General features: G+C 37.1%; 1 protein-coding gene across 1 annotated transcript in view; it reads left to right on the top strand.

Moving 5' to 3' along the window:
• LOC121313637 (3-hydroxyisobutyrate dehydrogenase, mitochondrial-like) overlaps positions 1 to 13,100 on the top strand; it is a 54,422-nt gene that overhangs the window by 37,381 nt on the left and 3,941 nt on the right. Inside the window, exons 5-6 of the mRNA XM_041246369.1 lie at positions 2,900 to 3,033; positions 3,779 to 3,855. Of these exons, the coding sequence (XP_041102303.1) occupies positions 2,900 to 3,033; positions 3,779 to 3,855 (211 nt within the window). The remainder of the gene's footprint in view (positions 1 to 2,899; positions 3,034 to 3,778; positions 3,856 to 13,100) is intronic.

The following is a 13,100-nucleotide window of genomic DNA, read 5'->3' as shown; positions in this document are numbered from 1 at the left end:
CCTCATGAAATGTGGACATTGTATTGCACTGAATCTTAATCAATGATGCATTAAAGGCAGGCCATATCAAATGAGATTAAAAAAACAGGTTCCGCCCCCATTTTAAACCAGCGACATTCTAACTAGCATGTGCTTACCATAGCAACAGTGATCGCTTACAAATAAAACATGGCATGCTCCTAAACCGATTGAGCACGGCAATCTCTTTCCAGAAAAGACAACTAATTGAACATGATAAAGTGTAACGTTAATTAACACCCTTAAGTTTGTTGATTGCTTTCGCAGGATTGTATTGTTCATTTTGGTAGCAGCTTTCAGTCCCAGCTGTCGCCTTTTTAGAGAATGTCACCAGTAAACAATAGAGACACCATCTCGAGTCGTAAATGGTCCCTGTGACAGCAGCCCCTTGTGAGGCTGCATCTGTAGAAAATGATTAGAACAATTCTTTTTAAAAGCGGCTCTCATTGCATTCCAGGCCCCATCGGCACCTTTTTTTTATCCCTTTCCATGGCAGAGTGGTTGAAACAATTCACTTCTACAAAGCAAATTAAGTGATTTACTGAGCATCAGATGGAAAAAGCTCTGTTAAACTAGCATGATTTTATGTTGTTTTTTAAATTTTTTTATTGTTAATTTGTTTTCCCATTTTGACCACAAGATTAAGCAATTAAATATATTCTATGGAAAGAAGGCAAAACCATTTTTTTGTTCTTTTAACAGTTTCAGTTTTCTGGGGCTGTTTTTTTAAAATGCCTTTTATATTACTGGATCAGTGTCTGTTGTGAAGGGTGTAAGGAAATTATACCAAGGGTGTATTACTGTTGGTCTTTGGGAGCAATATTTTCAGGAAATGATTAAGGCTAACTTATTTAGCAGAAGAAAATAGTTTAAGGTGACTTCATTTAAGTTTTTAAACTGAGGGTTTCTAATAATAGATCAGCTGTTGTTTCTGAAGTTCGAAATACCTTGTTGATAAAAACTTGAAATTAGGAGTAAATAGGAAATTGCTGCCAGACTGTTTGTTGTAGAGGGAAATAAACATATGGAGTAAGAATCCAAGTGAGGTCTGTGACGCAAGGAGCATCAATACGTTCAAGAAGGAGCTACTGTTGGAACACTTCATTGAGGATAGAAGGGTGTAAGGAAAAAAGCTATGTATGGCTGGCTTCCTTTCTAATTCAGTTCTGAATACAATAGAGTAATTTGTAATCAAATTCAAATGTTAAAAATTGATATGAAGGTGAAGGACAAGCTGACTAATGTAGTCACTTACTATTGCAATCTTTTCCGTTCACCTTGGTGACTTTGCTAATAGTGGTATTATTATTGTTGTTGTTGTTATTAATAACAATAATAATAATCCTCAATCATTTTAAATGCAGCCAAAGCTTGCCAAGGCTTGACACGTTTCTCGTGAGCTGCGAGTCAGGAGTGCTAAATATATGTATTGAGGCTGAGTTTGGTTGTGGATTTCTGGCCTGCAGTTGCTGGTTACTATGCTTTGCAGGCTTTGACTAGGGCAGGATAAAGAGGAGGTGAGTGGTTGCTCCTTCCTCGCCCTGTCAGGCAAACACTGCTTCAGTCAGGACCCATGCCTATAAAAGGAGGACAATCAGTCAGATGTTATTAAAACATTACAAAACGGCTCCCGTTTTTTAATGGAAAACAAACCACTGATGCGATGAGACCTGCACATGAGTGCTAATAAATGTGATGCAATGCCTTCATATTGCCTTGAAATAGGACAGTTTGTATAGTACTTTGACAGGGCCATTGGGGAAACTTTTATCAAAAACATTAGCATGTAAAATAACACCTGAAACAAGACTGAAGTAAATTAATTTTTTTTTATAAGGGTTCGTTTTAAAGAGATTAATCGCCTGTTTTTAAATCCCTTTTTGCTAAACGAATTTATTATTTCTACTTGAAACATAAGTGTTTGAACAAGTGAGAAAGTGCAGCTGTCAAAAGATTAACCAGCTGAGAACTATTGTCGGCATTAATTCTGTTCTAATAAATGACTCTCTGGAGCTTTTTAACAGCCTCTAATCTAGATACAAAGCTATTGCCCTATGATGGATAGTAGTGGATTCTTTTGTAAGCTTTAACTCTGATTTGTCCTGTTACTTTAGGAGGTCAGTTCTGGGGATTAAGCAGAAAGGCTGCTCCATGCTGTGAATGATAATACATAATTAAACAAAAGAGGGCTGACTATCACCTAAATACAGTTGTGCAAAAACAAAGTGAAGTGAACAAAAGTTTAATGTAATAGCCTCTCTTTTTAGATTCAGGATCTCCTGAAATAGACATTAATCTAAATAACATCAGATTGGATTGTGCAGGAAAACAAACAAATTAGTAAGCTATAAAAAGACAATCCAAACAAACTGTTCTTTGCTTATTGCTCTGTTTTATACTAGAGAATAATCACTGAAGTGCTCATGCTTCATTCATTGAACTGCCATTCAAGTCAGTACTGTCCAATATTGAGAATGTTAGTAAAATTGGAAAATCTCATGAAACGGTATGTATGTTTTATGCGGTCACACAAACCACTAGACCAAACTCTGTGAGTCATGTGCAACCATTCTGCAACAATATTGGAGAAGTTGAAGAATCTCAGTGCTTTCTGGTTTCAATTATTATGTTTTATTCATTATGAAGATGTGAACATGAAAATGTATTCAAAAACAGATTTTTTTTTTTTAAATGCATAAATTCTTTTGTCGAGCAGACAGATGTTTTGATTGCTTTTCTACTATAGTAACAGCTGAAAATCATTCATCTACCTTTTATGAAATAATAAATGTGATTTGACTGTCTGTTGGTGACTTGACTGGATTTTTTACAATTGGTCTCATTTTGAATTGTGACATTTATAATTTAGTTCATTTTTAAGGTGTTGGAGCAGCAAGTTCTGGAAAACTTACTTTCATGGTTGGCGGAGTGGAAGAGGAATTCACTGCGGTTCAAGAGCTGTTAACCTGCATGGGTACCAATGTGGTATACTGTGGTGAAGTTGGAACTGGTCAGGTAAATGCAGTGATCCACACTAACACAGCGTGTGCAGGAAATGTTCAGAGCTTCACTGCAGTTGATGCCACCAGAGAATCGACACAATGAGAATGAAATCCAGGAGGAGTAACCTGCAGGTCCCTAGGTTCAAAGATCATTGCATGGTCCATGTCAGTAGATGTTAATACTACTAATATACCCCCTAAGGCGCCTCTTGTATCCGTTTTACATGGGCTAATACATGGATTGAATGAAATCTCTGGATAGATATTACTTCAGTTTAAGATATTTAAACAAGATAACCTGATGTAGCTAAAAGCTACAGTAGGTTACAAGGCACACTTTTTCTAGAAGGCAGCCCATTGCATGGAATCATAAAAGAAACCATTAAGACCAGAAACGTTAACATAAGATCAGACAATAGAGGCCTATAAAACTAATTTGGCTTTCCACTTTTCCTCATTGCTTGTAACCCAAGTCCTGAATTTGGTAATGCTAACTAACTGCATTGGAGCTTTTTATGTTTTGTGTTGATGACCACTTAAATACAAACTTCTTCATAAGCACTATTTTGGAACCAGTGCAAAGGGAAAATTATCTAGAGAGTAATACAAACATTAACAAACCTAATTCGAATAGTGCCTCATGTGTTAAAACTTCTGTTTTGTGTCTTCTTAATCATCATATATTTTACACATACTGTACCATACTAAAAACAAACATGCCATCTTCCATTGAAATCAGGTTATCGTTATTGTTACAGGCAGCAAAGATCTGCAACAACATGCTGTTGGCTATTAGTATGATTGGGACGGCTGAGACGATGAATCTTGGAATCAGGTAAGTGTGATAGGTTTTTTTTTTTTTTTGGATGAGAGATTTTGTTTTAAAATGCTGTTTTGAAACCCACTTTTGTGTGAGGCATTCTAGGCTTCCGTAGTTATAGTAGCCAGTCCTTATTGTTCTTGATTGATTAGAATTAGTTTTTTAACACAGGTATTTAAGAGCAAAGTCACTTTGAAATGATGCAGCTTAGCACAGTGTTTTTCAGATACAGTCTGTTACTGCTTTACTGTTGGCCCTCTAATAAAGTTGAATAGATTTTGGCTTAGGATCTGTTTGCATTTGTTTTGGTTAATCTGGATGACTGCAGTCAATTATGTTACAACATTTCAACTTCAAATGCATAGTTGTAACAGATTTCTATTAGTTTTCTAAAAGTCTTACTTTTGTTTAACTCTTGAGAAAATGGCAATATTGCTGCAGTGGCTTTGTCAGCTGGTAAGGCCATGCTGACCTCTTAAATGATCATTATGTAATTGAGAGAAATTTGCTTGGCGCTTCGCTTAGTTGGTACAGAATTGAGTACATTGAGTACAGAACTGAACCAAAACTGCTACTATTATCTTAACCATTAACGTTCTATCTAGCTAGCTTGTGCTCTCTTGCGCTCTCTCTCTCTCTCTCTCTCTCTCTCTCTCTCTCTCTCTCTCTCTCTCTCTCTCACCACAGCAGGAGGATTAAAAAAGCATTCTGAATTTGAGCATGCTTTTATAATTGGTAATGGTATGATGGTTACACTAATTAGGTAGAATTTTGTGGAATCATTTTGTTAGCTGTAGTACTTTTAAGAAAATGCAAAAAGGTATTTTTTTTAAATAAATATGGTACAGTAGTCTTCAGCTAAGAGAACACCCCTGTCTAATTCGGAGTTGACCACCAGACACTATGAATCAATAAATATGTATTACTTGTCATGACGCACGTTCATTAACATTTAAAAGTAACAGACAAACTAACATTAATAAACTGTCAAACAAAATTTAACACAGCACCCCTACACATGTTAAAAAGTGCAGCAGCAGCTCTAGATTACTTATGAATACCTGCACAGAAGCAATATTCAAGACATGTACAAAATGAATTAAAAGAATGGTGAAGCAACTCACCAGAACAGAAAACACCACATTGCCTGACGACTTGTGTCTGATTCAGGTTTTTTTCAGGAGGTTGAACAATTTCCATTTTTTTGCAGCAAGAGAAAAAGCGGTGTCTTTCTCCATTTTTTGCAATTTGTTTACATGCTATTTTGTAGTGATGAGGTGCACTTGTGAAAATCAGAATGCAAAATGAGGCAATGATATGGTGGCGGTTCTGAAAGGTTGAATAAACTAATCGGTGTGCCTCAAAACACTTGCGATGACAAGTCATATTTGAAAAAATTGAATAAGCCATTTGAATTTAAGATTGATGATGAGTTATCAGGTTACTAAACACTATTGTATCAGGTGAACGAAAAGGTGCTCTATTACGCAAAGCTCCTGTTCCTTTAGGCAGAACATTTACAATGGAAAAAATCTTTTTCACCACAAGGGTGTTCTCTTCGGCAAAGCGTTCTCTTAGGAGGTGTTCCTGTACGCGGAGACTACTCTACACCATTCCAATTATTTCTGCCTGTCAAAGACAATTGTTTTGTCACAAATGCTTATAGTTCAAAGCAAAGCAAAGGAAACAGGCTGGAAACTTTTGCCACTGCAAAAAAAAACAAAAAAAAAAACAGGTTGTCTGCCGCATGTTGTTAATTAAATATACAGTTACTAAACAGCATGCAACAATGGCAGACACAAATTAGAGCTGCCAGTTAAGCCTCCAAATGGCAATCGATGAATTGGTCACACAAAATCGATTCGTTCGAATAAATATCGATGATTGTACCGCCCACATACATTGTCGCTCCATTCCTTTCCCCCCAAAGTGATTTTTTTTTAATATCATTGTAGTCAAGTAAAAGCTTGTGCACAACAATTGCATGCAAGGGGTAATTACGCCTTGGTAGCGTCAGAAGAAGAAGAAAAAAAAAATTCTCAAAAAGCCTAAAGCAAGATTAACATACTACAGGGGTGTTACTAAAATATTTATTCCAAACATATTACAGTACTTTGGAATGTAATCTATATAAATTAGACACGCGTTTATGAAAAACATCCTTTTTGTTTTGTTTTTATCCAGTGACAGCTGCAGCATCATGCATTGCATCTTGTTAATGCTGTACCACCTAACCTTCAATATCTGAGAAACGCACAATGCAGAATATTATTATTATTATTATTATTATTATTATTAATATTATTATTATTATTATTATTATTATTAATACATTGATTTACTTACAACAACATGCATGCATCATTGATTTTTTAAATGTATTTATTTTTTTTACATTATTGAATATTGATAAACATGCATTATATAACAGTTCATTTTGAAACTCCAAAGAAACACAAACTATATACAGTCAGTTTTCTTCAATGTGCACAATTTATTTACAGGCTTATTTATTTGCAAGGAATACAAGCCCGTCGTCCTGCTCTGAATTCAAGGCGGCACACTTTTTTGTTTGTTTACATCAAATACACGGAGGGGCGTACTAAAACTGATTCGTTGGTAGGATGGGACCAGCAAATCAGATGCTAGTTAACATGAGCAGGAGAAGAAGAACACGCCCACTGTAGAAATACTGTAAATAGCAAGGCAGTATGTTCAGTGCAGTTTCGTTGATAAACTTAAATCATGTTATTAACTATGCACGTTACAAAAATGTAAGCATTGAATCTATTATCCAGTATTTATATCGATGCATATAATGAGTAATGGAATAGATTTGAAAATTTGATTTTCAATTTAATCATAGCAGCCCTAACACAAATCTTAGTACCCCTGGTCCTGTTGGCTGTGCTGCAATTCAGCCAGAAGTCTTGTTATTCATCTAACATATGTTTTGTTGGAGTAAAATTGAAACCCAGTACTCTGTATTACCTGGACTACCTTTCAGATGTTGATCATGCTTGTGAATGTCGACATTGTGCTGTTTTTATTTTCCACCAGTAATGTTCGTCTCAGTTCAAAAATGTATTGCTTATGTGTAACAAACCTAGACCTTTGCTTTGGCTTCCAGTTAAACACTTCTGAATAAGTTATGGACTTTGCTACTGTGTATTTGCTTCTTGCTTTGCCACTTGCACCCTAGTTTGCTCTCAAAAGCCTGCTCCTTGCAGCTCGGTTTTAAACTTTATGGAACATGCCAACAGAAGATATTTAGATTGATTCCTGAGGGCTTTTGTAAACTACACTGAACACATGTGTTCGACTGGTTGTGAACATTCTCCAGGCCCTTTAAAGAGATCATTCATAAACATCTAACATTGTCTTGTAGTGCCTGCAAACTGATCTTTACCCTCTAAGGCCTTATGATGAGTTTAAAAAGACTAAGTCGCCTCCCATTTCCTTCCTGGTCCTTTCCATTTCACAATAATATGGTAGCTTCATAATAGCGTGTAGAAAGCACCCACTGATTTATTGGACTTTACAAGCTGAGAAGAAAATTGGCATCAGCAAATATAAATTCCCCCAAGTAGTAAATGTTCAGTGAAATATTGCAGCATTACATATAATTCACCAACAACAGATTCACATGGAAAGTGTTTTGGATTTTTAAAACACAAACACAAATGAGATATGAACTTCTTAAAACCATTTTTAAAATGTAATAAAATGGCAATGCCAGTAAGGCTAAACAATAAATACTTTATTATTATTATGATTATTATTATTATTATGATTATTATTATTATTATTATTGTTGTTGTTTTGTTTAAACTTAAGTAATATGTTTGAGAGGTTAGCTTCAGTCACAGCCTGGGCACCTAGGTTAGAAGTGATACATGCTGTCAAATCATTTGTAAACATTATTCAGTGATGGCTTTGAAAGTTGTTTTAGTATTTTCATTTTAACAGTATTGTGAAATGGATTTCACACTACACTTAATTCATGGTTAGGCCATGGTTAATTTAAACATTTACTTCAAGAAGTACTTCTGTTTCAATGTGCTGATATACAGTAAGGAACTTAAACAAACAAATGTAATGTCTAAGAAAGAACTAGAAGCATACATATAATGTATAGTTGAAGAAAAGAAAAATCAATATTAAAGGTGATATGATTTCAGAAAATATGAAATACCTGTGCTGAGAATAGCCATTTACCTTCCATGAAAAGTGCCAACATACATTTGAACTTTTCCAAATGTATCAGGCTGCCTATTGGTGTTTGCAGCCTAATTCAGTTGTTAAATGTAATGTCTGTATACAGTTTATGTATATGTATATAACCAGCTGTCACGCATGTGCTTTCTCCTCCTTTTATTTATGTTTTGAGGTTATTTTAATGTTTGTAAGAACACGCAGGTATGTCTAGTGGCAAGTGTATTTTGGGGATTGACAAGTGCTGTCATCGTTTTGATAGCAGGAGCAGTATATCTTTCAAATAGCGATGGAGCTCTTATGCAGAAAGAATCACATGTTCCCAGCCAATTTACAGGGAAACAGCAATAACATTTGATCATGGTTGAGAGCGCAGTAGCTGCTTCCTATTAAACTTGCCCTTTCAGATACCTGTCTCCAGATTAATTTGTTGATTTCAAATGGGAACTCGGTCTTCTCCAGTGAAGCATGATGTTCTGAGAAAGACTCTCTGAATGATAATTATATTCTATCTGGTTTCAGACTATTACAAGCTTAGGCTCAGAGGAAGACAGAAGACTTCACTTACTGATTTTAATACCGTGTCCAATTTTAACTGTCAGTTATTTATGCACTGGTGGAATAGTCTTCGAAAGGATGAAATGCAAAAGACTAACTTTTTTTTTTTTTTAAATGATGCGCTCACATAGAAAAAAAAAAAGACTCTGAGAACATCGGCCTTCTCAAAGAGATTTGTAAGTATGGTTAAAGCACAGTTTAAAACACTGGTTGAAACAGAGCAACCCTCAAGGGATTTCTTTCTTTTTCTTTTTTTTTGTTCCTTGACTGGCAGTAGTTTGCATATGTTGCATTGAATATGGGGGAGCTAAAAAAAATTACTTTGTTAGCTGTAAAATAAAGGCCAACTTACCTAACTCCTACTGAAGATTGAACATTTCAGTCAATGAAAAAGCACAACTGTAGATATTCTTCCAAAACCCTGTTAAGGTGAGGGGTATTGTGGTCTGGAAAAATGTGCCCTTCTGTGACCCATTAATATGCTTGCTTGTAGCTACAGGACAATGCTTGTAAAAAGAAGAAAAAAAGTCTGTAAATTTGTATTGCAACTGCTTCCTTTTGTCAACTGTTCCATGGATAAGATATTGGAAAATACATCAAAGATGTTTATATTAAATGGGTTTCAGCAAAAGACAGGCTCTATTTTCCCACCAAGATTCCTTATCCACTCTTCTGAGCTGGGCTAAAATTTAGTAAGCTCTGTCCATATATAATAAACAGGTCAAAGTGCGCATCTGTTATGAAGACCTGAATTTTTGGTTTTACTTGAAATCACAAATACTATACTTTAATAAGAAAATGATTTCTTGTTAAGTTGAGAGCAACAATTATTGTCACCAGGCTTTATTATATCAGAAGCAGTAACCTTTTCAACATCTGACCCAGAACTATACATGGCTGTGAGGAAATGTTGAATATATATATCACACTGTGCAGTATACTGAGGGAGGATCCAGTCAGTGTATTTTATTTATTTATTTATTTGAATTGCAGACATGCACTGAAAAACATAATCAAGATTTAAAAAAAAAAAAAAAAAAAGTTATCCAAGATTTCCAAAACAATTTGGTAATTTGTAATGTTTTCTCCCAGAGCTGGCTTCCAGTTTAATTAGTGCTGAGATGCTTTATAAAATCTGTATTTAGAGAAAGAAGAAAAAAAAAGTGAGACGGGTGGAGCTTTGGCATACTTAGCGGTCTTAAAGACCAATAATGATTTAATAGACATTCAGTACAAAATATATTTTATAGTTGGAAACTGGAGACCATTTTTTATAGGTTGTATTTTTACTTTGTATAGTAAAGTTTGGTGGGGGTGGGGGGGTGGAGTTGCAAAGATAGCTCAAAGGCTGGGGTGGTTATAATATGTAGAACTGAGATCCATCTATGGAAACTGGACTTGCCCTGAAAGAGTTTAGAAGATACTAGATATTGCCTTATTGCCATATGTTCATTGCTTTAAAGAGCCCCAGTATACTTGGCTATTCAGTGAAAATCTCATAGGATATTGAACCACATTTGCTTGCCTCTCGTTTTATATAATTAAAATGACTTTTGTGCTTTTATAATTTTACAGATGTATTTGAAAAATGTATATTAAGAAATGTTGTATATTTATGTGTATTTATCCAGTGACTGCTGTGAATAGTGCAGCTGGCAACAAGGGAAAGACCTTATGACAGCATGGAGAGGCAGCTGACAGGAGGAAAGAGACCCCAGTGGGGCTGACAAGGGTTAGCTACACTGGTCGGCAGTATCCAGCTCTATGTTTTCAAATGTAAACGGGGTGCTGGAGACACCCGCCCAAGGCTTATAAGAAATTAGAGAAAAATACCGATGTGCGAGAGCAGGGGCGGAAGATGACTCAACATTGGATAACACGGTTAACGAGTTAGGAACGGAAACGGATATGAGAATGGAGAGCACTTCACAAAAGACTAGTTCAAGATCTGCAGTTAGCAAAGTCTCTGTTTTACTTTGGAAAGGTTAAATGGAACAGTTGAAAAGAAGCTTGATAAATTTGGAGACTACGCATATGGAAGCGAGAGGTTTGGAATTGAAAAAAGGAAGGAAAAAGTACAAACTATTCCTGGAAAGTCTAGACGGCAGCAGGAGATTGAAAGCTTAGTTAGAGAAAGGAGTCAGTTGAAGCAATGGAAAAAGCAGAACAAAGTCAGAAGGAAGGACTCAGTTTGTTACAAAGGGTCATAAAAGATAAGCTTGCAACATTGTGCAGAGCTGAGCGCCTATGGAAACGCTACAAAAAGAAAGAGCGTGCGAGAACTGACTTTTATAAAGATCCATTCAGATTTGTAAAGATGTTCACCAGCGAGAGAAATGGCACGCTAGAATCATCTAAGTTTGAGCTGGAGAGATATTTGGAAGAAACACATACAGATTCAAAAAGGCAGGAGCCAATGTCAATTCTTTCAGACATCCCACCTATCAATCCACCCGAATACCAAATGGAGGACTGTGCACCTAAGTGGAAAGAAGTAGAGCAAGCTGTGAAAAAGGCAAGGGCATCATCCTCTCCAGGGCCTAATGGAGTTCCATACAGAGTACACAAGAGTGCTTCTGGAGTTCTACGAATCCTGTGGAAATTGATGAAGGTGGCATGGGAGAAACAGGTTGTACCAAGAGCATGGCGCAGAGCAGGTGGAGTCATTATACCAAAAGAAAAGGATTCTACAAGCATTGGTCAGTTTCGTCCTATTTCCTTATTAAATGTAGAAGGCAAGATTTTCTTCAGCATTATTGCTCAGAGATTGTCAACCTACCTATTAAAGAACTGCTTCATTGACACTTCAGTACAAAAAGCAGGCATTCCAGGTTTCCCAGGATGCTTAGAACACGTCGGCATAATCTGGCAACAAATTCAATCAGCAAAAAAGGAAAGGTTGGAGCTCCGTGTGACATTCCTGGATTTGGCTAATGCATATGGTTCAGTGCAACATGAACTACTTTGGGCAGCATTTGATTTTTTTCAGTGTCCCGATCACAATAACAAATTTAGTGAAAGCCTACTTCTGAGATTTGCAATTTAGTTTTTCAACTTCAGAATTCAGCACCACATGGCAATGCCTAGAAGTTGGAATAATGGCAGGATGTACCATTTCTCCACTGGCTTTCACCATGGCAATGGAAGTAATTATAAAGGCATCAAAATGGGTAGTGGGAGGAGAGCGCTTGGCTTCTTGAATGCAACTACCATCAGTTTGAGCATACACGGATGACATGACAACAATGACTACAACAGTAGCCTGCATTAATCGGTTATTGGGCAAATTAACCAATAACATTGAATGGGCACGAATGCAATTCAAGCCCACTAAATCAAGGAGCATCTCCATAATTGCAAAGTAGTAGACAAAAGGTTCTACATTAATGGTAAGGCAATACCAACAGTGCCCGAGAAGCCAGTGAAAAGTCTAGGGAGATGGTACGATGGGGATCTAAAGGACACAGTTCGTGTGGGACAAGTTAGACAACAAGCAGTGGAAGGGTTGAAGAGCATAGACAGCAGCGCTTTACTGGGCAAACTGAAACTCTGGTGCTTTCAGTTTGGTCTACTGCCAAGACTGCTGTGGCCACTGACTGTGTACGAGGTTTCCTTGACAACAGTTGAGAAGCTGGAAGCTTTAATTGGTTCATGCGTCAGGAAATGGTTGGGAGTTCCACTCTGCTTCAGCAGAGTGGGACTTTATGGTAAAGGAATACTGCAGCTACCAATCTCTGCTCTAACCGAGGAGTTTAAGTGCACCAAAGTCCGACTGGAAATGACATTAGTAGATTCACATGACAAATGCGTAAGGGAGGCAGCACCTGTGTTGAAAACTGGAAGAAAATGAACGGCAAAGAAAGCTGTGGAAGATGCTAAGGCTGCCCTTCGAATCAGAGATATCATGGGGCAAGTTCAGCATGGAGAAGGAGGTTTTGGTCTCAGTTCAGCTCCTCCTACATCGCACAAGGCAACCCCGGCTCAACGGAGGAAGCTGCTAGTCAATGAGGTGCAAAAGCAGGAGGAGAGGATCAGGTGTGTAAACGCAGTTTCCCAGGCCAAGGAGGGAGAATGGATGATATGGGAGAGGAACAACGCAAGATCGGCTGGCAAGACCTATGGACAATGGAACAGAGCAGGATCAGTTTCCTCATGAGATCAGCATATGATGTGATCCAATCACCACATAACCTAAACCTCTGGGTGGAGGAGGATCCCTCATGTCCTTTGTGTTCATTACCTGCAACATTAAGGCATGTTTTTAACAGGATGTAAGGTAGGTCTTAGCCAAGGATGGTTTACTTGGCGCCATGACCAGGTACTGCGATGTTTGGCGTTAGCATTGGAAGACAAGCCTAACCTGACGAATAAGTTGCCACCAGTTCCATCAAAGCATTAGACACAAAAGACAATATTCCTCTGTCCAGGAGAGCAACCTCCAAGAAAAGGTGTTAAAATCAAGCCTCGCTCACGACAACTGGAAGATG

The sequence above is a fragment of the Polyodon spathula genome, chromosome 3 (genome assembly GCF_017654505.1).
Source record: "Polyodon spathula isolate WHYD16114869_AA chromosome 3, ASM1765450v1, whole genome shotgun sequence".
NCBI classification, from domain to species: Eukaryota; Metazoa; Chordata; class Actinopteri; order Acipenseriformes; family Polyodontidae; genus Polyodon; species Polyodon spathula.
The sequence above is the reverse complement of the archived record's forward strand: the minus strand, read 5'-3'. Positions and strand labels throughout refer to the sequence as shown.